Source organism: Tauraco erythrolophus, chromosome 4, assembly GCF_009769465.1.
Source record: "Tauraco erythrolophus isolate bTauEry1 chromosome 4, bTauEry1.pri, whole genome shotgun sequence".
NCBI lineage: Eukaryota > Metazoa > Chordata > Aves > Musophagiformes > Musophagidae > Tauraco > Tauraco erythrolophus.
In genome coordinates, this window is record NC_141468.1 from 56023268 (window position 1) to 56049323 (window position 26056).

General features: G+C 39.4%; 1 protein-coding gene across 2 annotated transcripts in view; it reads left to right on the forward strand.

Moving 5' to 3' along the window:
• The window catches only part of ANO4 (anoctamin 4), a 230554-nt gene that overhangs the window by 175218 nt on the left and 29280 nt on the right, over positions 1 to 26056 (forward strand). For both annotated transcript variants that reach the window (XM_086610056.1, XM_086610057.1), the window contains 7 exons: positions 1502 to 1608; positions 3580 to 3635; positions 4173 to 4294; positions 11984 to 12118; positions 12856 to 12952; positions 13477 to 13537; positions 20043 to 20125. In XM_086610056.1, coding sequence (XP_086466182.1) covers positions 1502 to 1608; positions 3580 to 3635; positions 4173 to 4294; positions 11984 to 12118; positions 12856 to 12952; positions 13477 to 13537; positions 20043 to 20125 — 661 coding nt within the window. The remainder of the gene's footprint in view (positions 1 to 1501; positions 1609 to 3579; positions 3636 to 4172; positions 4295 to 11983; positions 12119 to 12855; positions 12953 to 13476; positions 13538 to 20042; positions 20126 to 26056) is intronic.

Here is a 26056-nt window from a genome sequence, read left to right on the forward strand (position 1 = left end):
CGGTGCTCTTGGAGAAACTTGTCTTTTATACCTTTACTTTGGGAATTTATTTACTATCTACCTTTGAAGCTGAAAATAAGGAATGTATAGATGGCCTTGTATGGAAAATTTGACAGAGAATTTTGATAGTAAAGAGGAGCATGTGGAGTACCCAAAGTCCAGAAGTTGGACTCCATGCCTGTTTTTCCAAATGACTATGGAGATGTAAAGCCATGTATGTATTCCCATGGGTAAAGAATTCTTTCTGAAAAAGCGGGTTTTCATTTAGGTAAAACTCCCTGAGGGGAAAACTGAGTAGTGGATCCCATGTTGTGCAGAAGAGAAGGTGACATAAATCCATGCCAAGCTCCCTATTAAGATGATCTCTGTTAAAGTCAGATTTGTCTAGTGTGCAGTTCTACAGGCTGGTCTCTCAATGACCTCTCTATGATGTCACCATTTTATTTATCAGTTTATTTAATTCCTTAGCTCTTCACCAACACAGAGGAGGAAAACAATCTTGCCTCCTATCCAAAGTATTTTTAAAAATATCAATCTTTCTATTTAGTCAGTTACTAAGAACCGCATTTTAAAATATAATTTCCTCAATATATGCACAGGACTACTTAACCAGAAACTCCATCTACTTATCTGCTTCTTCAAGTACTAAATGACTTTCACTGTCTATCCTGAAGCCCTACACACCTCAAGCAACTGTAAGAATTCTTTAGCAGTATTTAACTAACAAGATGAAACAGTATTTCTAACCATTTATATTGTTTGCATTTTTCCATTAATTATGATGATATGCTAAAATATCTTGTTTTTCTTGAGTATGTATGTTGGGATTAAGAAATCTATATAAAATATATTATGCCAGACAATTTAATCAAGACAATATATTTTGTGGCTTTTTTTCTTTTTTTTAATTTCCTGGACTTAACACAATTCTGTCTAAACTATTGAACCTGCATTCATACATAACTCCATAAGTAGCTTCTGAAAGCTAATTTTCAATTCTATTTTAGCTTCCAGGATCAAACATAGAAGTATAAAATATTTTCAGTTTCTAACATAGTATCTTATTTTCAGTAAGAATAATTTACCAAGTAGATGTTTCCATCTGACTCTTAATGGCAAAGCATAATAAAGAAACCTGAAATAGAAATTAAATGTGAATTTCTACAGCTGCACTTACAAATCTTATGCTTTCACAAATTTTTATTTTGTAGTTTTCAGTGAAGTATCTAGAAGTGATGCTTATCTTAATGAATGCTTAAATATCTTTGATCTTTCTTCAGACTTCTCCATGTAATTATTGGTTAAGGAATGAATATTGTTACTGACATCATCTCATCCTGTGAATCACCTCACTTTATCTTTTTATCTTTATCTTTTAATCTTCCTTGCACTTGCTCACATATTGTAGATTTTTAGTGTACTGTAGAAATGGAACTAAATATTTACTTTAAACATGCTACTATATATTCCTGAGATGCCCTTTGTCTGTATTTTTCTACAGCTTCATCATACACAACAAAGATACTTTCTTCAATAATGCTACAAGAAGTAGAATTGTACACCATATCTTACAAAGAGTGAAGTATGAAGAAGGGAAAAACAAAATTGGTAAGTGCTGAGCACCATGCTTTAAAACATGGGTGCTAAGTCCCGTCAAAAAAAGGGGAGAAGACTGCCTGGGCTCGTAACACTCTTATGCTTCCTTTTTTATCACCTCAGTTTTGAGCTGTTTACATCTCACCCACTGCTGTTGTAGGGGCTTTTCTTGGAAGACTTGATCGTTGCCCTGTAATATCAGGCTGCTTTCACAGGCACATATGTCACCACATGGGATTTATCATCTCTGCAAGGAAAGAAACTGACTTCAGCAAGAAACGTGTACAGACTAATGACCCTGGAGAAGCAGATAGACTCATGCAAAAAAGCTTTTACTCCTTCATAAAATGTATTTGGAAGGATGGCAAGATTTGTGCTGCTGTACATCTCAGCCTGTAGGGCTTCTCTCTAGATACCTGTCCATCCCTGAGGGAGATGGAAGGTTCTGTATCTCTGTAGCTGCTGCAAGTCAAAAGGGAGTTCACCAGTGACGTCCTCGGTGCAAAGGATGCCATGCATAACTATGGCATCATTTTCAAATAGTGAGTGGAGTGGACCTTTGGAGCAGCACATCTACAGATCCAGAAGAGCACCCAGTGACAGAGGAGGGCTGGAGTACAAAACAGTGGGCCTCTTCTGTCTTGTGATACAGAGCATGTGCTGCTCGTGTACCACATAGAGACTCGGACATCACAAAAGGAGAGGCAACCTCCATAAAACTCTGAAGCCTATTTCATTTGCCTGCTGTTTGAACCCTGTCCTTCCTCAAGAGGTAGAGAAACATCCCAGAACTTCACATGTTTCTTCCTCAGCTCCTGGGATGAGGGCAGCAGTAGGTCTGAGCAATGCCAGTGGGCCAAGGGGAGAGAAGAAAGGGAAGAATTCATGCAATGCATGCAGCCATTGCATCTAGCACACACGTTTGCTGTCCCTGCCTGCCGCAAAATCCCAGGCTCCCTCACGTATCTACTTGTGTTGTACCTACCATGAACACAACCTTGCATTGATCACTGGGCAGAACAAAGCCTGGCACAGCTGTACAGGTTTTGCTTTTCTGCCAGAGACTTTGGAAGAAAGCGTGTTCTGCCAAGCCGATACTAAATGCAATCACTGCAAGTGCTATTTATGTTGAATTAATACTTCTCATTGTTGTGTTCTTGCTGCTATCATTCCTCTGTGACTTAGGAAAGGACTCAGGATTCTTTGCCTCTTGGTCAATGGGGTTCAAATGCCTTCAAGTTGTTAGTGCCAGTATTTAGTTTTACATTGTCTGATAGTTGTTTAGTCTGATTTTGATGACTTTCCAAGTGAAAAGTGCCCACATCTCAGCAATCATTCATTATTTCTCTCGAGATTCTCATTAAAGAAGGACAAGGACTGACTGAGTGGGATATATGATTACTTTTTTGTGCCAAATAGCAATCATTTTGGTTCTAGTTCAAGTATATTTTCTGGTCTTGTAATACTGCAACCTGTCTTGTTGCTATTCTTTTAGTCCAGCAGCTTTCATAAAACACAAACTGAAATATTTTTCAATGTTGTTATCATATGGAAATTAAGAGTTTCAGTTGCTTTACTGGCCTGCAGTTCAAAAATTTAAAGATTTTGCCTGAAGTTTTCAACTCCCAAGAGATAGAGCCTTTTGTCTAAATAGCTTCCTTAGACCATAACTGATGGGTTCAAACTTCAGTCCTGGTGTGAGATACCTGATTTCACTGACGTTACTCTAAACATGGATTTGGCAATTAAATATTTAAAGCTCCAGCATAATAAATTATAGGTTATTATTAATATTTGAACAAGTCTTTCCTTGTATTATATCTTAGTTCATCAAAATCTATAAAAGATTAATTTTTCTACATCTTTTACTGTCAATGGGCTTCAAACTTTGTTTAGCTAGCTTATTATGAAAATGCGTTTTGCTTTCTACTTAGCAGTTTTTCTGGTCTTATTGGTAAATAATTGGATACTTTTGATTCTTAGGTCTGAATCGATTGCTCAGTAATGGCTCCTATGAAGCTGCATTTCCTCTTCATGAGGTATTTGTCTCAATTTTTTTTTTTCTTTTTGAACAGACATTTCCAAAAAAATGAATTCTTAATTGTGTAATCATTTATCCTCAATCGTATTAATGTGTTTACTCTCTTTTGCATTCTGCATCTGCCTCTGACATCCCTCCCATTTAGTAATGTTTTTTTCTCAGAAGAAAAATGCTTTTTTTTTCTCACAAAAAGAGATGAATAAGGAGACTTGTCCTGGAATTGTTCTGTAAAAAGTATTTGGGTTTGATAAATCAGAATGTTTTCAGAGGGGAAAAATATCATGCTGTGGTTTTCTCTTTGAGATTCTCCAGTTTACAGCCTTTGACTTGAACACCGTTGATCATAAATTTCTTAGGAAGAATAATCTCAAATCTTAGTGAAGTCAGAGGAAATTTTCCTTTTGATGTCATACTTAGCTTTTGGTGCACAAGTATGGAGTTTGCATAAATTGTGTTATCCATACCGCTAGTGAGAGATTTCTCAGATATTCTTTTTTGCTGCTGTTGTTCATTAATGTCCAGATTTGTATTTTAGGGAAGTTACAGAAGTAAAAATTCAATAAGAACCCACGGGGCAGAAAACCACAGACACCTCCTCTATGAGTGCTGGGCTTCCTGGGGAGTGTGGTATAAATACCAACCGTTGGACCTCGTGAGGTAAGACTTTCCTCCTTTTAGTATGTCACATTATAGTGCTCTGAGCATAGGCTATCTCTCTTTGACAAAACCATGAAAAGCTCAGTTGATTCATGTGGTTTTCTGTGCTGGGTTTATGTGATGGGGCTTTGGTAGCAGGGGAGGGACTGCAAAGATAACCCCTGTAAGGAGCTGCGAGAAGCTTCTCCAGCTCCAAAACTGGTTGGACCCACCTCTGACCAGGGCTGAGCCAATCAGCGCCTCTGTGAATGACATATTTGAGAAGGCAACGAAGAAACCCACACCATGTGGGACCTGCAGTGAAGAGAGGGGGGAGGCAGGCGGTGCTGGGCTGATGCCACTTGACTGGTGATGGCCACCGTGGCGCAGCTTGGAGCTCTCCAAAGCTCCAAAGCACTCCGCTCGGGCAACTGCTGGGCTGAGTTCATCCCACCAGGACTGCCAAGGTTTGTTGGGCCAGTTGGGCCCAATGCAGCTGCAGCAGAGAGAGGACTGAGATCTGAGAGATCTATGCAGACACTAAGGTCAGTGAAGATGGAGTGGGAGGATGTGTGCCAGAGCTCAGATTCCCCTGCAGTCTGTGGTGAGATGGCAGGCAGCCCCCCTGCAGCCCATGGAGATTGATGGTGGAGCAGAGATCCACTGGCAGCCTGTAGGAGAGGACCTCACAGTGGAGCAGAGATTCCCAAAGGACTTCATAGAGGACTGTCTCTGTGGGAAGGACCCCCACACTGCTGGAGACTGACAGTGGAGCAGAGATGCATCTGAAGTCCATATGAAGGACCCCACGCTGGAGCGAGTGGCTGTGCCTGAAGAAGCCATGACTCCATGGGAATAGCCCCTGCTGGAGCAATCCGATGGGTGAGGGATTGCATCCTGTGGGAAGGAATCACATCAGAGAAGTTTGTGGAGGGTTTTCTCCTGTGGGAAGGGACCCCATGTTGGAGCAGGAGAAGGATGTAAGGAGTCCTCCCCATTGAGGAAGGAGTGGCAGAAACAGTGTGTGACAAACTGATCTGCAGCTCCCATTCCCCATCCCCCTGCACTACTGCTGCAGGGAAGAGGTAGAGCCAGGAAGAAGTGAGGGGTAGAGGAAGGTGTTTTAAAGATCTGGCTTTATTTCTCACTATCCTCTCTGAAGTAACTGGTAACAAATTAAATTGATTTGTCTGCAAGCCAAGTCTGTTTTGCCCAGGGCCGTGGTTGGTGGGTGATCCCTCCTTGTTCTTATCTCAGCCCTCAGGCCTTTTGTTGCATTTTTCTCCTTTCCATCCCACCATGGGAGAGGAGTGAGCGAGCAACCATGTGGTAGCTTAGCTTCTGGCTGGGCTAAACCATGACATTTTTAAAAACTGATCCTGAGGTTGTGGGAATCCATTTCATTCATAGTGCCACCACATTCAAAGAAGTATCTATAGCGGAGCTTGTAGGAGCTGAAAGTGAAGAAAGTTTCCTTCTAGAGTTTCCTGACATCATAACTTCTAATGCAGGGTTTGAAGAATATTTAAGAGAGAAAAATAAAAGAGAGAAACCTATAGAGGCCGAAGAGACGAAGGAACTCGTCTACTGGACGAGTTCTTCTTCCTCCTCAGAGCATGGCTTTGGTGAAAAATAGGCTCTCATAGACTAGATCTTGTTCTTTTTTCCCAAAAAGTAACCACATAAGGAGCCTTGGATGAAGTTTAATGTTACTTACAAATGACATAGAGCAGAGCTTACAGTCACTGAGAGTGGTACATGGGTGGAAGTCTCTCCTCTACCACCTCCCTTAAACTCAGCCCAGCTACATCACCATAGTCTGGATTTGTATTCATCTCGCAAGTAGCCTGCGGAGAAGAAACACTGAGAAAGCTGAGATGTGACTCCAAATTCTTATGGCTTTTTTAAATAATGTTTTCAAATACACTTGCATGCACTAATTGAGGATTACATATTTTTAATGCATATATAGAGAGCCAGAGCCTTCACTGATCATGTTGGCAGAACTATTATTGGGCATTAATGGGCTTTTTCTACTTGAAGAGGGGAATGTGAAGCTACACAGGCCTATTAATAAAGTCTTAAGATGTACAGGAATCACTGAAGATGTTCATACATTGGGCATTGAGAAGGATCATACAGAGAATGCAATTGGTCCGCCATATTAATTTCCCCTTTTATAAGTCCTCTGACTGATAGAAACCTTTGCTTTCATTGATTCTCAAAATTGTTTTCAGATGAGAGATTTGTAGAGCGTGGCCCTGGAGACAGATGGTGTTATTGATTAAGGCCATAAAAAACCTATCCATTTCATAAAACAAGAGGTGTTCCATTTCCTTGGAGAAAAAGTTCGCAAAGAAATACAATAACAAAATTTTACTGAGTCATGTAATTTTTAAAATGCTTTAGAAAACAAAATAATGTATTTGTACCTGTAATTTAATCCTGGAAGCTTCTTATTTCTTTTTTAATACACTGGCCTTGACAGAAATATAGAATTTCTTTCAAATTACACTATGGAAATTGCTGATTTACAGAAGAGCCAATAGAATCACAGAATGTTAGGAATTAGTTATGCTGAAGTTTTTTATTTTTAATTTCCCAATATACAGTAAGATATTAATGTCATAGTATAAACGACTTATCCTAAAATGTTTTTTAATCATTTGTCTATGGTGGTCAAGGCTACTGTTCTTCAGCAACATTTGTGGTTTGTGAAAGTGCTCTTAAGCCAATATCTGGGGTTTGGTTTAACTTGGTTTGTGAATATGAAAGATCAGGCATCTGGAAGGTTTTTTAAGTATAAGAATAAATGGTAACAGAATGAGCAAGCTTAGACACGTGATTGTTCTGGACCTTGGTAGCAGCCTTCTTTGAGTAGCCTGGATTTGATGTTTAAGATATTGTAAGCTGCTTTAGCTTTTTGTCAGACAGTGACATCCACAGATTTTTCCACAGCTGTTTTACAAAAGGAAAAGCCATCAAAATATCAGACCCCCTAGCTGAGGTCATGGGTGTCCAGCGGTCGTTCAGAGCAGGTGTTTCCCCAAAGAGGAGGGGGTCAGGGGACACTATGAGTCTCCCCGAGCGTTCACAGCAGCATGAGTCTTGGTAGCCACCGAGCTCAGCAGGGTTCAAAGCTGCAGCCCCAGCCCAAGCTGCTGTTTGCTACCTGGAGCACACCCAAGGCTGCAATGAATTCACTGAAGGAGGGGTGACAGGGAAGGGGAGAAAATGGCTTTTTCTTCTAATTTCACAGATGCTAGATCCCTTGCTTTTCCTTAGTTCCTGCCAAATCTTTCTTGTCTACTGCTGCTCTCAGCAGCTCACATGTCTAGTGAGCTGGAGATTTTTCCTAGAAGAGCTGACAACACTGGCAAGACCTGTTGTTCATTTCACATGGAAGTACTCAGCATGCATACTTTAAACAGAAGGTTTTTTTAGTACCAGTTCTGCAGCAGGAGCAACTTTTTTATTTTCTCCCCATGCCAACAGCTATGTGGGGTGTGCTTGAAGGGAGTAGTGTTGCCATCTGTACAAAAGGAGTGGATGGATGTTAATTCTTCCACAGACATCTGGCCAGAACTTACTGCTGCTAGCTGACACTCTCCTTTACTATATGTTTTAGAAAAGCTGAGGAGTAAATTAGATGTAGATAATATAATTATCTCATTAATAGATATATTTCCACCTTAAAGTCAAGTTGCCACAATGGTAAGTGAAATTGTTTGTACTTTAGTGCTGTTTTATTTTTTCCTTAGCTGTTAAAATGAAGCCTTACATCTCCGGTGCTGTCAATTTGGTGCCTCCCAGATTTCATTTAATCTCATCAGTTGGCTGTTATGGAGATACTTGTCACTAGAAATAAATGAGAAAAAGTCATTTGAGGGGAACTGCATGATTCTGCTTTCACTCTGATTTGAAACATGTGGCAGTATGAAGGCACAGACTTGGCACAATTGCAAAGGCACTCTTATTTATCAACAGATATGGTGCCATGACTTCAATTACACTTCCGTTGGCATTTAGTATCCATAGTTACTTTACAAGAATAATTTAAGATCCGTAGAATTGATAGCAATTGGAAAGAGGCAAGACTTTCTATTTTTATATGTTCTGGAACCATGCAAATCAATGGAAACCGTTGCAGTGATTCCTGGGGGCTTTGGATCACCTCCTTCACACTTCTGTACATAGCTGCTTACCTCTAGGTTGTGCACAAATTGCTTCTGCTGCTGCTTGTGCATGTTATTTACAGGACAAAAAAGGAGGGAGAAAAGTATGTATTTAAAGTGATTATAAAACTACCTAAATGAACCTGAAAGCCAAAGTAAGGCCTGAGTCACTTGCATTTTACTCCATGTTTACATTAAATGACTTAGTTGCAAGCTGACAACTCCCTTTCAATCTCGTCAAGCCTTCCTCCCCACTCCATTGCTCCTGGTAAAACATGAGAACTTCATGTTTCCAAAACACCTGTTGGAAAGCTGTAGCTGCCTCACAACTTGTTTCTGTGTTGTAAAAAGTTCTGTAAGGGATTTCATTCTGACCTACAAAAGGATTGATGAAGAAAGATAGGTTCTTCACTTGAGTCCAAACCTGTCTATATTCTATCTCCATGACTTCTTTCTAGGCATCCTGAAAGCAAAATATTGTATAATGAAGGTCATTAAATATAGAGGAATGCAATATCACATTTTATGGGTCTGAAACCAGACTTCGTAGCTTAATACTTTTCAAAAATGTGCCTAATTGATTGATAAATACTGAAATTGAAATCTTGGCCTGGTTAAGCTAGTGATAGTTCTACCATTGGAATGAGGTGAGAGGAGAGACAGCTTACCACTAAGGAAGATGATATTGGAGGGCTAGAATACACAGTAGCATAAAGTTGAGAAGCTGAAATTATTTTTTTTATTATTATTCTAATGGTACAGCATATATGAGGATAGGAGAAATTGATTATTCTATTAGGTGTTTGGGATTTTTTTGTCTCTGCTTTTTAGATTAGTTGTAGAGGAAATTTTCTGTGGGAGAACCATCAAAGACACAAAACTTTTTTTTCTATTTCTTATTAGCAATCAGAAAAATTGTATGGTAATAAGTTGGCAAATTTAACAAAAATGCGAATATTATCAACCTGGAAAATTTCAAAGAGGCCTTCAATGAGCAGAGTGATAACAGGTGAAATTTAGGTATAAATAATGCACAATGATGCACCCTAGAAAAAGAATTCCTGAATTTATGTACATTACTGAGTTCTGGCTAAAGTGCCAGCATGCAGGTAAAAGAACTGCCATCACTGTGGACAGCTATATGAAATTTCTGTTTCCATATATAGTGACAGAGAAGAAACAAAGAGCTTGTTCCTCATATTTGGTGCAACTTGAAGTGAAAGAGTGGCAAAGGTATCTCTAAACTATCTTCATCTCCTGAGTGTCATGATGGTCCAGGCTAATCCAATTATGGATTCGAATAAATGTTGAATTGCTCTGAATATACCACCTGGGAAAGTCTCCAAAGACATTGTAACTGCCATAGTTTGTTTCTGTAGCACTCAACCTAGTGGTATCTGAGCAGAGACTTAAAGAAAAAAATATGCTAACCATGGGGCGAGAAGAAATATTAACTTCATCCTGATACAAATCACAGTAGCATATAGCCTGTGGAATACCAGCTGTGAAGCAAAGAGCAATAGTGGAAGATCGAGGCTATTTTTCCATATTTAAACCAATAAGCATGAAAGTAATGTCAACGTTGATCCAGCACTTATTTTTAAAACCAGGATCACAAATTACCTCAGATGTCTTTTCCTTTCATTGCAGAGATTTGGGTTGCTCCTCATCATGTTAATTCTCCTTTGTGCACACACCGAACCTTGGTTGGGTCTTCGTCTAGGATGAAGTTGTTTGCTTGATCTCCTCATCAAAAAGAGTACTATGATTTGCACTGTTAGAAGGAAAGGCTCAAAAGGATAGGAGATGAAGTCGGGGGGGTGGAACAAGGAAACATTCATCCTTGAATGTAGAGAATGAAATAAAAAAATGCATCTTGAAGAATGTTAAGTTTAAGTTTAAGTCACTACTTCGTACTATGTACATGGACAAAAACAAGTCAGTGAATATTCAGTGCAAGTAAGCTCAAAACGTGAGCTTTCTTTTTGAGTGAAGCAGGCACAGCTTGACATCCTCAGTGTCAGGTAAATAATTAGGCCACAGGGTCACTAACACTTTTAAGTCAGGTCTCAAAAAACTGTTCCCAGTGTGTCTTTTTACAATCAGACCTACTGCCCTCGTCAGAACTGAACATGTTATCATTAGCTTACCACCTCTTTAGCCTGTAAGTTTGAGCCTCTGTTGAATAACAGAAGAATGAAAACAACATGACAATATTTGGCCTCTCATACAGTGCTGGTAAACTCAAATGATAATAATCAGCGTAGGGCAGTGTCGTTCAGCAGCGCATGAGCTCAGTCCAGACAGATATTGCTCATGCTGGAAATTCTTGACATGCATTTGAAAAATGATGGTTTTGTCTGTTCCAGACCAAGTGTTTCTTTCTCTTCTCTACTGTCTTCAACCCTAGAGCCTATCAGGGGTCTTTTCCTCCTCACTGTGAAAGTGTAATCAAAGATGTTTGCTGGTAACATAAAGGAGTCAGCACCACTGGCTTACTGCATTCTTTGTCTCTGGACAGATCAGAAGTTTCATCATTAGCATAAAAGTGGGTTTTCATCAGCAGCTATTCTCAAATTCACTTCATATGCAAGTTTAAATTGTCTGCAAAGTCTCTGAAGTGCAAGAATATAATTTTGCCTTGTTCTTTAATCTTGCAAATCTCCTAAAGTCTGCATTGTAATGAGGGTAATTGCATATTGATTTGTAAAGCATCCTAATCTGATAACCAGCCTACTGTGCACAAACCATCAAACACAGGACAAGAACACATCAAGCACACAAAAAACTGAGTTCAGCAGTTTTTTGTGTGCTTGATGTGTTCTTTAACATGTAAATAAAATCTTAGTTATGTTTGGGAGAAACAAAAATGCTAATAAATATGTAGCAAATAGGACATTCCTGGCCAATTTGCTGTTAGTGTTTAAGCAATGTAGCTAGCAAATTAGGATTAATTCAGACTACTTTCCTCAAATATTTATTGGAACTCATTTGCACTGTCCACCTATGGTAGAATCATGACATTAGTTTTCCAGGAACTGAGCTAAGAAAAGAAATAAGCAAATGAAAATAAACTGAACAATAACCTCTACTTAGTTATTTTCTTAGAAATAATTTAAGCCCAAGTAATTTTTTCTGTTATAACAGTTTAAGGGATGAAACTGATTTTAATGCAATTATTTGGGAAGTACATTTACACAGCCAAAAGGCAAAGACAGCCATCAGCCTCCCAGATGTCAGCTTTACAAACTAGCTTTTAAAAGTGAACTCAGTGTTTCCTGTCTGAGGTTTCCACTCATCTCACTGTAAACTGTGGTTAGTGAATTTTTAAAATAATTTTTTAAGTTCATTCATGAGGCAGATCCCTGAGCGTGGATTTAGAAGCCTAGTTGCAGACTTTTTTCTTCAGGAAATTCTGACTGCTCTTTAATCTACTCTTCAGATATGACAGAAATATTTCTTTTCTGTTAACAAGCAAGATAAGCAGATTTATTCTAATCAGCAGGTAACTTTGCTGTGTTGTGTTTTAAAACAGACGATACTTTGGTGAGAAAATTGGGCTGTACTTTGCCTGGTTAGGCTGGTACACAGGGATGCTCTTCCCAGCTGCCTTCATTGGATTGTTTGTCTTTTTGTACGGAGTCACCACTTTGAACCACTGCCAAGTCAGGTAATGTGAGTGCTTTTATAAGGGAAATTACAGTTATGGGTTATTATTATTAATTTAAGAGATCTTCATATGAATTGTTAATTATTTCATTTTTTCAGTATATACTCAGGAAAAGACTGTGATTCTTTCTCATAAGGTACCCGGTATTGAGCTTCCCTTGTTTTGCTTATTGGGATGGCAGGCAATGTTTCTTGCCTAGGTCCAGTTGCTGATGGTGCTGGCCACTCAGAACAAAGTAGGAGAAAGTAGGGCTTTTTCATCACTGCTGTAACAGGCCAGTAGAAGAGTAGGGAATTTTCACTCTCTTCAAGGCCTTTCCCAAAGGTCCATGTCAAGGAGGCATTCTTCAGATTGAGAACTCCCTTCTGCTGAGTGCTGCATCTCTGCATTCTTGCACGCTTAAGACAATGCTTGAGAGAAGTCACAAGACTAAGTCAAACTTATCTTTAATCATTCTCACCCATATCCTACCAAGGGTCACTTCTGACTCAAGGAGAAGCTGGAAATGGTGAAGAGCTACTGCGAGGCTGGCCCTGAAGAACTGTCCTCTGCAGTTATGACTGTAAACTCTGAAGTCTTAGACAGTCAACAAATATTAATTATACACATGCGGTTATGAACATCTTGGCTTCAGTTACAGAACCAGTATTATTCAATAAGTAACTGATGTATCAATCCATTTTAAGGCTGATGGTTGTGCATCAAACTATTAACTTTTATCTTTTCTATTTTTCCAGTAAAGAAGTCTGCCAAGCTACCGATATCATAATGTGTCCTATATGTGATAAATACTGTCCCTTCATGAGATTGTCAGACAGCTGCGTTTATGCTAAGGTACATTTTAAACTGCGTAAATAGAAATACTTTCCTGGTAAAAGTATTCATTTTGTCTTTTGCATTTGCCTTTAGTGAACTTGGGAAGATAAAATCTTCAAAGGACAGATCAAGTTCAGCCAATATTATCATCCATTGTCTTTTACCAGGACTTAGTTTGGGTTGTAAAGCACTTGAACGCAATTTGCACTTAGAGACTCAGCAGTCCCAGATGTCATGTCCTAGATGCATATGCCACGGTGTCCTTGGCATCAACCTTTATCTTAATATCCATCCTTTGTACGTAGCTCTGTAAAATGAATGCTTTGGTCTGAAATGATGCTCATACCCAGTGTTAGAAGGGGTCAGTCCCAGGCCAGGCTGGCAAATAATCCAGTTGATTGACAGATGCATTTCACGTGTCAAGGGAAGGATTCTCAGGATTATCAGGCCAGCTGCGCTCATGATGGTGATAATTTTATTTGAATAAAATAGGAAATAAAGCCTTATTATCATAAATTGATCACAATAAATATCTCCCTCAGGTGACCCACCTTTTTGACAATGGAGCTACTGTCTTTTTTGCTGTTTTCATGGCAGTGTGGGGTAAGTTTTTGGTTTTATATAAATAATTGTGCAATCTTTTTCTTAAAATTGTCATGCAACATAGGCTTTTGTGATTTCCGGCACACTTTTTCCAGACACTGAGAAAAACAATATAGGCTTTATTCTTTTCTCTTTCTGCAAAAGGAAGATGGAAGTGGTTGAAATCAAGTTTTTTATGTGATAATAATTTTGATTAAAAAAATAAACATGAATACAGTATGCAGTGTCTATGTAGACAGTTATATTCTGGGGGTTTTGTAAGTGTTTTTCAATCTGTTGGCACTAAGGCCTTTTCTCTGTTACCGATTAGGGCTTCTCTCAGCTTAAGGCAGCTCAGTTTAGTGTCTGCACTAAAATGAATTAATGTATGTTTTTTCCCTCCTTGCAGAAAGACAGTAAAGCTTAAATACATGTAACCTGGTTGTAACTAAAGCAAAACTGATGAAATAAATGAAAGATTTAGTTGAATGACAGATTGATCCAAGAGTGGTCTAACTGTTGCCATGGAGGCTGAATTTTGCCCATAGGACAGTTCTATTTCTGGCTCAGCTGTTTTTCCTGCTGTGGTCTTGTAGGCAGAATTGAAGGCAAGAGGAAACAATAATTTCAGGCAGCACAAAAAGTCTTTCAAAGATTCCCTGAGCATGGCCAGGTTCTTAACTGCTACCATGCTGTTGTGAAAGAAGGTTAACACCTTTAGAAAATGGCACAATGATGTGCCTCAAAAATGGCATCCATCTCACAGCTCTGGGTGCTTGAGCTGTCCTGACTCAGCCATTGTTCTCCAATTCTTACTCGCATATCTCCAACAGCTTTGGAAAGGTATCAAAGTAATTCTCATAATCTCCATTTTAAACTGTAAATCTCTTTACTGAGCCACAAGAGATATCCAGGAGCCAACACAAGTCATCAGGACAACATAGACTAGCCTACCAGTCTGTCTCAGTTTCTTCCTCCAAAACTGTGGTTTTGTCTTGGTTAACTAAGACCTATTCATGCCATGAATGACCTATTCATGCCATTGCATGTAATATTGATGGTATTAAAATACCACAAGTTACATTACAGAAAAAATCCACAGATCGTACAGATCTTATGTTTCTCTCTGGTATTTCAGCATTGTTTTAGAGCTACTCTAGAGCTGAGAATCACCATAAATTGCTAAGTCAAGCCTTAAAGATTTTTTAGATGTTTATTCAGCTTTTCCAACCACTTTCTCTACATGTTCACAGAAGCTGAGAATTTCCAAGGCAGTTTAGAGACAAGGACTTCCATCTCAGCTAGGAAAATTGATAGACTAACAGATTGTTGAACATTTGTGCCACTGTTCCTAACTACTGGTGAGCATGTCTTGGGAGTGCAGCTTTTTGCCCCAGTGCTTTTGTTCCTCCTTAACAGTAACACCACTTTCAGGAAACAGCTATGCTCAGAGCATTATACCTGTGTCTTAGCACTGCCCAGAACCAGGGCTGTAGGAAAAGCAGGTAAGGGGAGTCCCTCACTCAGGTAACCGTGCCTCGTCCTGCCTCATGGTTATTTCCTGGGAGAAGGCTGAGCATGCCTGCCTGCAAAATATTGTGAGTCCTCTCTCTTTCTTGTCCATAGTTAACAGGAGCTGCACCTCACTTTGGTTAGCCTCTCCTTCCTCCCCCTCCTTCAGCATCACTGTCAGAATCCCAGACTCAATTCTGTCTGGGGATATCTTCACAGCAGCCTCCCAGGACTGGGAAATGCACTGCCCATCCATGCATCTCCAGCACCTAAGCCCACAGAGAGATAAGAAAAAATATAAGAAATGCTGCCCTCTAGATGACTTGGCTAGTGGAGAAGAGACTATAGAACAGCTGCTGGGGTGAGAGCTTTCCCCATCGCTTTTGTTGGTTTACACTGTATGGGCAGGAAGGAGGTTGTGAGTGTAGGTTAATGGTTTGGGGAAACGGGGCAATCCCATGGCTCCACCCAAACTATAGTTTCTTAAATAAGGCTTTGCTGAGACAACAGTGAGATTGTGGAGATATTTTCCATATAGTTAGGGCTAAGACAACATTAGAACAAGGAAAACCACACTCCCCAGGGGTTTTCTGGTACTGTATTTATGAGCTGGCTTACTGCCTGTCTTAAATGGATTTTCAGTCTGCAGTAGGCCTATTGGCAGCTGCAGGCACTACCATCATCTCAGTAAATTGTAAGGGAAGAGAAGAAACAATGATAGCAGTTTAATCGTGGAAATGTTTTTTCTGTCAGCATGAAGCAACTGGCAAGTGCATGACAAATTGGCTGTGAAAAGTTCAGCCTTCTAGATGATCCAGTTTGACAGACACTAGCATACAGAATAATGATAGCAGTGCTTTTAAAAAAAGAGAATTAAAGCAAAAAAAAAAGCAGCTAGAATTGTGTTACCTCTTCACCTTGAGCTTAGCCACTGTTTTATTATCTAAAGTACTTTATTCACTGTCTTTAGATCCATTAGTTATCTCTCATCTTGAGGGAGAAATCTCAGCTATTTGCTTGGGGTTTTCAAAACCAGGCATGCTCAGGTTAGGCTTTCCATGAAGAAGTGATATGTATGGAGGCTTCCTCCTTTTACTCTAAAGACATCTTTAATTGATGGACAAAGTGAGTTGCTCACTTTTTGAATAGAAATAAAATGCTTCTCCAAATGATGAGCAAACTGCTGTGCCCAGGCTAGGGAGAGGAATTACCACAATGAATATCATTATGGGCTGCTTGATTTGTGGAGCAGCAGTGAGCCTGGCTGTAGGATTCTGAAGCACAGGGACTCAGATTTTATAGTGCTTCATTGTGGGATAAGTGGGTCCCATCAAAGTAAGTTGGAATTATCAAGTACACCAGGAGATACTGGAACAGAAACACATTTTTCTTCAAAAAAATTAATCGACCTATCACTTCACTTGTATTTCTGCCCTGTTTAAGCAAAGTTCTATTTCAGAAGTAAAAGTAATTGATATAACAGGAAAAAAAAAGAAGCTACTTACTAAATTGTACCCGAAAGACATGACTTAAGACAACTTTCATTTTAAACTGGTGTAGCGAAGAACAAAAGCTGGTCTCCCTTCAGTACACTGAAGGAATTTACTGGTAGTTTCTATAAGCTTTTTTGTATTGGAGCTTCTGTTGAAAGGGAAAACCTTTGCAAAAGAATTGAAGCTATACATCTCTGTGGTTTATAGGAAATAGTAAGTCCCTATAAACACTAATACTTTTTTTTGTTGGTGAACAGATTATCATTGATGCTCACTGAGATGTCATCATCTCAGAAACTAGAATTTTTTCTTCAGAGAATCTCTAGACTTGATGATGTTTTCCAGATGCTCAAAGCTTTCAGAAAGAGAGGAGCAATAGCATTTTTTGTATTTCTGTACAAGAGGGAAACACCTACACTTTGCCTTTTATGAATGCCTTGAGATATGTTGAGCTTGGTGAAAATGTAGGTTCAATTTCTAGGAAAAACTCTCTTTTCACTGTCTGAACTGGATTCTTTAACAAAGACAGAAAATGAGAAAAAGGCATTCATTCTGAATAAATGTTGACACTTAAAGTGCAGAAAAAAGTAATTCTCAGAAAAAAATCTAGGTAAACTTAATAATCAGTTGGCTTCCAGCATGTTGCTGTAAAGCCAAATGAAATTGCAGCTTTTCCTTTTCTGACTGAAGTACTGGGAAAAGTTAGTGCAAAGATGTCACTATCTAGATGTTTCCTGAAGCTCAGTAGCAAAGTTCTGTAACTGACCAGCTGGAAGGTCCAGCTGTTTATCATTTCTAGTGCTTTGCTAGAGACAAAGTGGGCTGATGGTAGTTTCTCTGTCTCTGCATATCTTTAGGAACTAAGGGCCACAAGAAAAGTCCTTTTGAAATTTATTTTTGCCTACCTAGAAGCGTGTTTCCTTTGATAAAAGAAGTAGCTTTAGAACACTTGCTGAAAGGCAAAGTTGGGAAAGGAAAAAAGGTCTGGCATGAAGAATTTAACACTTTTTTCAAGCAATAAGAAACGCCAACATGAAACATTTTTTCTGAATATATCAGTTTTCTCTAGCGTAAAACATTCACATTGATCTGCTCTCTGAGGAGAGAGAATTTAAGGAGGTTCTCAGCAATATTCCTGGTATACAGAGTATATTCCAGAAATTTGGATAGATATGTTAAATAATCTTCTGAAATACAATAGGGAGAGGATTTCTGAGAGAGGATCAGGATTAAGCTATTTTCTAAGAGAGGCCAATATCACAACTTGTTTCAAAAGCATCTGAGGAAATGATCTTAAGACGGTTGTTCATACAAGTGGATGTTGAGGACCAAGCTGCGAGGTTGAGCTCTGAAGCAGGGCAAGCATAGTATAGAAAAAGCTAGCAAAATACCTGGGAGTTAAGGCCAATGAGAAATTCAAAATTCCAAGCAGGATTTTTGAAGAATTCTCAGCATATGGTTTAAACGTGCCGATTGGGAAATGGGAGAACGATAAGTACAACTGTGTCCCGTTGAGCCATCAAAGTCAGAAAAGAATGCTGAAGTGTGATATAGGGTATTAGTGATTACTTGACTAGAAAAGAAGCAGAGAAATTTCAAAATGCAATACTTTTCAGGAGACCTCAGTAGTACAGTGAATCAATCAAAGATGTTTATTTATAGCATATTTTAAAATATCTAGCAAGGGAAGAGTGCATAGTGGCCTGGATAGAGGGAGAAAAGTGTAGCATGGTAAAACCTAAACGAGCACTGTGTAGATCATCCTATTTGCTACTTAATGATTTGAAAATAGCTTTCTAAAGAAGCTTCAGGAACTGCACATACTTACTCTGACAGATGCTAAGTATGCTAAATATAACATGTATAGATTCCTCACCCCAGGTGTGTGAAAAACAAAAAAGAAAAGAAGTACAGTTCAGCACAGACATATCTGAGATGTTCATGCCTGTGGACTCATACGCCCACTTGAGTCCTGCTTCCAGCTGCTTTTTGGAATGGGAACAGAGTGGTAGTAATCAATCAGGCTTGTTTCTCCCAGGTCTCCAGAAAGTACAGGGCTACTTGTTTAGCCTGTACAAAGTAATTCAATATGATTAGGAGAGAAGCAGCTCCACCAGAAGACAAGTCAAGGAATGAACAATGTGGTGGTTCATCAGTGGCGGAGCCTCATTAGCACTTACTAGTTTTGCTGATCCCAACCAATCGTACTGCAATTATTACAAAAAGTCATAGAAACATTAGGCTCGGGAGATTGAATTAACTTTCTTTATTAGATTAAATCAAAGCAACTGGTTACCTGGCATAGTATAACTCCAGCTTTCAGAAAAAGGATGACGCGATATATGAAAATTCCTTCAAAACAAATGGCTGCCTTCTTAAATATTCTTTTGATATCTCTACCTTATCTGCAGTGTTCATTTTCTAAACATATCCTAGCTGCGTTGGCTAATTCATTAAAACATAATAATTCCTACTGGCTGAAAATTCACTTTCACCAAACTGATGCTAGTGATTAGCATCATGTCACATCACTATCAATATGCTGCAGCAGGGCAGATAGTCCATTAAGGAGATGCTTTTAGGACTGGATGTGGAACATATTGCCAGGCTATTGTGACGCTGTTACAGCTGATACTGTGCTAGCTCATGGACAGAGGTTTATGTTCTCTGTGGTTATCAGCCTGATGCTTTTCAGTGAGCAATAAAGAGAAGAGTTAAACCTCATAGTGGGAGAGGAAGCCTTTCCATTGGTTTGTGTTAGCTTTAGGCAGCTTCTACATTCTTTTAAAATAACAAATTAAAAAAAAAAACATAACTGTATGCAGGCTCAGTATTAATCTCCTTTATGACTGAGTGCTTCCTTGGTTGTTCTTTCCATCACAGAATGGAAGCACAGTCATGTACAGGCATATTACACTGTCTTGAACCCTGTCTATAAGGGCTGTATAGCACAGAACGTTTAACTGTCAGATGTTAATGCCACACCACGTATACACACTCATGTAGTGTAGAAGAAATGGTCTGAATTAGAAAGGTGTAAGACAAAATTTCCCATTTCCTGAGTAGTACTCTACAGATTTACGCTTGCACTGGAGTGTGCTTCCTCTGGCTTCTGGTTTCCATGTATTGTAAATGGTCTTCAAATAAAGTTGTTACTTTATCTACAATAGCCCCAAGAAACCTTTAGCTTCATCAGAAATCTGCTGTATCTAGTAATGATGACTCACAGGAACAGTTTTATTCTTTGACAGTCCTCCCTTGGTTGGTTAGAAATTAAACATTCTCATTTAGCACTAAATGAAATCTCTAAAGCCTCAATCATACTTGAAGCAAGCAAAGTAATCCTTAGAAAGCCATGCTTTTGAAAGCAGTTTTGATAATCAGCATGATTTGCTGTTCAAAGGAACTCATTTATGCAAAGAAATGAAAATAATGTAACAGCTTCATTCAACAGTTCTGTGATAGTAGTTAACATTTTCTTGCCTTAAAAATAATCTTGTATTTTTTTTCTATTTGCCCAGCAACTGTTTTTCTGGAGTTTTGGAAAAGAAGGCGAGCAGTAATTGCTTATGACTGGGACTTGATAGACTGGGAAGAAGAAGAGGTTTGTATTAAAAAATGTACTCCTTAATCTTTAACACAAAAAGATTTGGTTAAAAATGTAAGCATGTTTTTCTTTTGGATTTATTTTCAATTCATTCTTCAGATCTTCATAAACTAGGAAATAAGCATTTTTCTCCTCACATGTTTCCTCTGGGATGTGAAGAAACTTTCCCCAGGCCAAACGGTCCTCTCTTCTTGTCGCTCACCAGCCTGGGCTGCGGCACCAAGGACGCTGTTGCATCCTCCCCAGCCAGGAGGAAATGGCCTGCCTCTTGTAGGCAGGATAGGTACCTTGAGTTGATTAGTAATTAGTTCATTATCTCAACTCAGTCCAGCTGGGTAAGAATGATTGGTGCCGTATCTTCTTACACCTTTGTAAATCTGAATTAATTTCAGCATATCGGTAGCTGTCATTGTGGGAGACTACAGGAAAAAAATGCGCTTTGGGGGAAGCTAATAAATTTTGCTTTTGAATCCAAGGAAATCCCTGACAGCCCAGGGTGCCATGAATTTTGGCAAATGAGCTTTTATCTATTCTTTTAGATAACCGCTAAGAATAGTGACGGAGAGAAAGCCTTAGGAGGCTTGTACCAGCTTCTGAACGTTAAGGTGCTGATTACCTGAGTATACAGTGCTGCAGAGAGACTGAGGGAGAGGAACCAACTCAAAGGACTTAATTCATCCTCTGTTGGCAGAGGAAATCCCCTTAGGGAGCAAATTAAACAGCGAAAAATAGCCTTAACTTTTTTCTCTGGTAGTTGTCAGAAAGAAATAGCATGCTTTTGGGACAGAGAGCTGAGGTCTAAGTGGAACTAGGAGGTTTTGTTATGCAGAAGAGAACCAAGATTTAGTCAGTATGGCAGAAAAAGGGCTCCTGAGAGAGATTTGGGCATACAGGTGTCCACAGAGTCTGCTTTCTTTCCTCTCCAGAGGCTGTTCCGAAGCTCTTGGAGGGACTGTAAGAGGCTGCTGTAGTGGTCTCAATGCAGTTGAATATCTATATTTCTGCCTCTGTGGAAGAATTTCTTTTTCATTAATCTTGCCTGTAGAGAAACAGACTTCTGAGTTATGGGATTTCTGTCTCTACAAGACAATGTAGTTCAATGAGGCCATGAAAAAGTACAGTTGCTTATTTGCTGGTAGGATTTTTTTAAAATGCTTAATGACTAAGAAAATAATCCAAGAACATAAAATGAAATCACTTACACAACTGGAAATTGAGTTACTTATAACAACAGGACCGTCATTATTTGTGCACATATGTTGTCAATTCTTGGTGATACTTCAGGACTATTGTCATATATTTAGAAAACACTCTAATACTGATTTAACTCTCCTGAGATTCACAGCCTGCTCTTGCCAATGTTCACGAGTCACAGAGAGACCACACTGAGATAGTCCTGCCTGAAGTTCAAATATTGGTCAGGATTGATCTGCAGCAACCATGTCCCCTCATGGCTAGTTACAAAAAAGTCACTGCTGCTGCTGACAGCTAAGGCAAAAGATGGATGTACCAAATTGCAATTTTCAAGTCAGTCTCAGTGTTCCCAGAATGAGAATGAGCCTTTAAACTAACAAAAGCAGGTGCAGTATGAGGCCCTTTTTGTTTTTCGCGGGAAGCCTCATCTTGCAGATGTTTATAGTGTGGGATATTATATATCTGCACCTTTCACCATTTGACCTGCTCGGATTTGGGATTATGCTGATTTATAAAGCCATCCACCTGAATCTTGTATGATCAGTTAATTTACAAATATTGATATCCTGGTAAGATTGTCCTTAAGTGATGCTTTGCTTTTTTTTTTTTAAATTTTCCTTTCCCTGTAATAATACTAAGTGATTTCTGGTTGCTGTGGTAATGCTTAGAGGAGTCTTTTGCTCAGGTGTGAGCACAACAGCTCCAAGCCCACTCAGGACCACTCTTTATTCTGTTTCACTTTCCTCCCTATACACATGACCAAACTCCACTTACAACCTTGCTGCTACTGCTGAAAGTGCATGTCCTCTTGCACAGCCTGGACAAAAGCATTCCCATGGCAAATTTTCTCTGTGCTTTCTAAGCTTTTTTGGAAGAGCATTACCATGCCTATGCAACTGAACGTTTAGCTGGAATAAACACTGAAATGAGAGAAGAGAGTAGAGTTGCTAATTTTTCCTTTTCCAGTCAGAAAGCCTGAAAGAGCTTCTGGTAGTTGAAACTATGTGCATAGAAATATGACATGTTTATTTTACGATATCTATCAAATAACTTTTTTTTTTTATAAGAGATGCTTACATTTCACTGGCAGATTATTTCAGTTTGGCCTGCAGGATGTCATATGCATGTCGGTAATTTTCAGAGGATATCTGCTCCCTGCGGATCATCATTCTCACACCAGACTTTTTCCAATGAGTTCTGTCAACAAGACCTCAGTCAGATACCCTGGGGCAGCGATGAGTGTACCTGCTCCAGAGCTATTCATTGCACCTTCTCACAGTTCTAGAGGGAGATTTTTAAGTCTCTACAGCAAGAGGTAGCAGTCTTTTCAGAAGCAGTGTACCAGATGGTGCCTTTCTGTCTCAAATTAGAGATTTAAAATGCCAATGGGAATTCAACTGGCTGCTTCTCAAAGACTTATGTGACCAGTCATCAGAGCATCAGCGTCTCATTGGCATTTGAGGCAGCAGTTCCTCCTTCGTTCAGCAGTCAGTGGGATCCCAACAGTAGGAGCAGATTGCCTCCCAAAGGCATCTTCTTTGAAGATGCTACAGCTGCCAGTGCCCATACGTACTACACAACTCAAGCATGTCCTTGCTTTAAGGTCAGCTCTGTGGACTGCTGCCTCTGCTTCTTGAGTATCAAATGCTGCACTTTTCCATTGGCACTGGGGTCTTTGCAGGACTTTTCTCCTGAGATGGTCACAGTTCGGAAGCAGATGTCCCAGGTGAAAACATGTTGAGATCATTTCCCTATCCTGAGGTTCAAAGTCCACCTCTTCACTTTGCCATTGCTTTCAGCTGCAAGCAGGATGACCTGCAAACCACAGGCTTTGCAAGGAGACTTACTTCTGGGGATGCTGTCGTTGTCCCAGTGACCAAGATTCAGATTTTCAATCTTTTGCAAATCCCTTTTGTGCATCTGAGGTATAGAGGACAATATATCCTCAGACTAGGAAGGATAAGATTCCTGAAAGAATTCACTTATTGAAGGACTCGGAGACCTCCCAAAAGAAAAGGATCTATTTCACAAAGAAACTTAGAGTAGCTCTTCTAGTGCAGAAGAGTGCCTAAGGCAGTGCACATTAATCCATATTTGATACTTCAGCAATCAGTGTGGTTTCCTCCTGTGAGCAAAGAATGATCCATGTTTGAGAAGTGGGAAGGAAATAGAACGGTCTGTTTTATGGAGATTGAAAAAGACAAATCCTGTGAAGTTTGATCATGAAGTTGTATATGTCAGTGAGATGTCAGTGAGAATTTTGTCTCCATAAGGTGAAAATTTTACTCCTAAAAGTGCTGTTTTCTAATAAAATAGCTGCTAATTAAATTTCCTCTCTACATTCTGTTCAGTTATCACTGGACAAAATCAGCCTATTTCTTTTATTAATCATTTCAACGAAATCAATTAAAGAGTTCTAATTACCATTTGAAGTTACAAGCTTTTGTTAATGAGGATTGTTATTTTTCTTAACATATCTGCCATGTCTAGCTTTTGCTTGCTTTAATTTTCATTATCAAATTGGAAAATAAGATTTTGCTACAAAGGGAAATTTATTAATTCCTGCCAACAATGGATTAAAAAAACAAAACAAAACATTTTTAAGACTTCCTATCACTTCATTATCACTTCTCTGTTCTATATGAAAAGACAAAGAAATGAAACAATGAAGATGATGGGAAAGAGAATTAAATTTGTTCAGATATGCAGCCTTGTGAATTCCTTGCCACTTTGGATTTTCATCCAAGGCAGGCATGAAGAAGGCCCTGCACTGTCCAGGTCTCCCAGCCTGGGCACATGGGCTGAATGTGTTCTCACTCTTTCAACCCTGCATATCTGGATTTCCTTTTCTCGTAAACTAAGTGCAAGGTGAGAGACATGGACAATAACTGGGCCTTGGCTGGATGTGCTACAGGAAACTAACTGGGCAGAGTTCTTGGCACTCCCAGCTGAAATATGGCTTCTGTTGCTATTTACAGCATACTTGTTTCTTTTTCTTCAGTGTCACTTTCTTTGTATCATTAACTTCAGCCAGATACAGCACTGTTCGCTTCCTGCCCCAAGCTGTGCTCAGCGTTGCTGAGTGTCATTAAACAAGTATGAAGGTTCATGCCAGAGTATCAGTTTTGTGTGGAGATGTATCTGGAAAAATAGCGTTTGCATTATCTGATTTGACTGGAGATGATAGGAGGTACCTAGGTTCATGGACAGGTGGATGTGATAAGGACTTTCCTATAGCGCAGATTGTAAAAGATAATCAAACCTTGGCTTGGAGAGAGCTGCAGAGAAGAAAGGCTTTCTTGTATACAACTCAGTAAGACAGCTGGCAGAACCCTTGCACAATCTGCAGGGTGCAATTCTCAAGTGCCCTGCTTCCGTGCTGTCACACTCTGTCCTTTTGCATGACCCTGGGCACACGGGAATACTGCTTGCATTGCTTCTCTTGCTAGATTATGGTCCACTCCGCAGCCTTCAGCCTTCATATGGCAAGAACGGCTTGAGCAAGGTAAAATAAGAGTAAGATGTTACTCTGCCTCCACAGAAACATACCTACTCTTTGTATATAACTAATGTAGGGCTGGTTCCCTCAAGCACATAATTAGTTACACAGGCATTACAGCTGAGCATACACGCCTCTTAACTTTTTTGAAAACTGTATTACCAGGTTGCTGCTTGAATTTGGAAATTAACTGTATTGAGAAAGTGCCTTCAAAATTTGAGAGAATGAGAATGAGTCATGATTTTTTCCCCAGGGAAATTTTATAAAAAGGATGTAGGATTTTAGGATATCTTATTTTTATTCACATTCTAAAGACTTGTATGAGCAATTAACATTCACCTATTTCAATGCGGTCATTTAAGGTCCGGGCATTTACGACTTTCAGTCAGTCAAAGTTCAATTAATGCAGTTCAAAGATTAGAAGTGACTGAAATTGGTAGACTGGGTTTTTGGCTGTTACAAAGAAATGCACAGAAGAGGCCTGGTGGAAAAGCTGCAATGACAATCCATAGCTGCTTTTGTGCTCCCTTGTAGCCAGCTGTACCATGGGCCAGCTCTCCCGTACACATCAGAGCATTGTAAAATTTGATTTAATGTATATGGACCTCCAGGAGCTGTGAGAGTCCATCTTTGCAGCCTGATGCTTTCTCTCATCTGTGATAGCATCCCTGATGTCAGACTTGGGTGAGGTGGCACAGGATACGTGGCTATTGGTGAACCTCCCAGATGGCAGGGCAGTGGGGTAGCCCTGCTGCAGCTGAAAACTATGAGGTCTTACCTGAACTAAGGGTGAACCCTACCTTTTGAATAGGCTATAGACAGACATAACCAAGTCTCTCCCCAAGAAATTCCAGATATCATTTCAGAAGAGGGTTTTTATGGCAAAGCAGGACTTGACATTTCTGCTGCTGAAAGCTGTTCCTGCTAATAATATTGTCCAAGTTAGGAAGGAACTGAGCAATATTAGATGGCATGGCTCCTTTTTCATATGCTGAGAAACTTTTGCTCATAATGGGACAGTAATCAATTACCTAGCAAATAGCAATTGGATTTGGAAAACAGTTTCTTTTGTTTTGTTTTTTTTTTTTTAGGCTTTGTTGTAGAATTCCAGTATCAATAGGATAATACCAGGCTGGAAAACTGTGGTATCAATCTTAAAATTTTTTGGCTTACAGCCATATAATTTGAAAGAACATTGTTTAGATGAGTAGCTAATTGGGGAGTTTACTAAATAT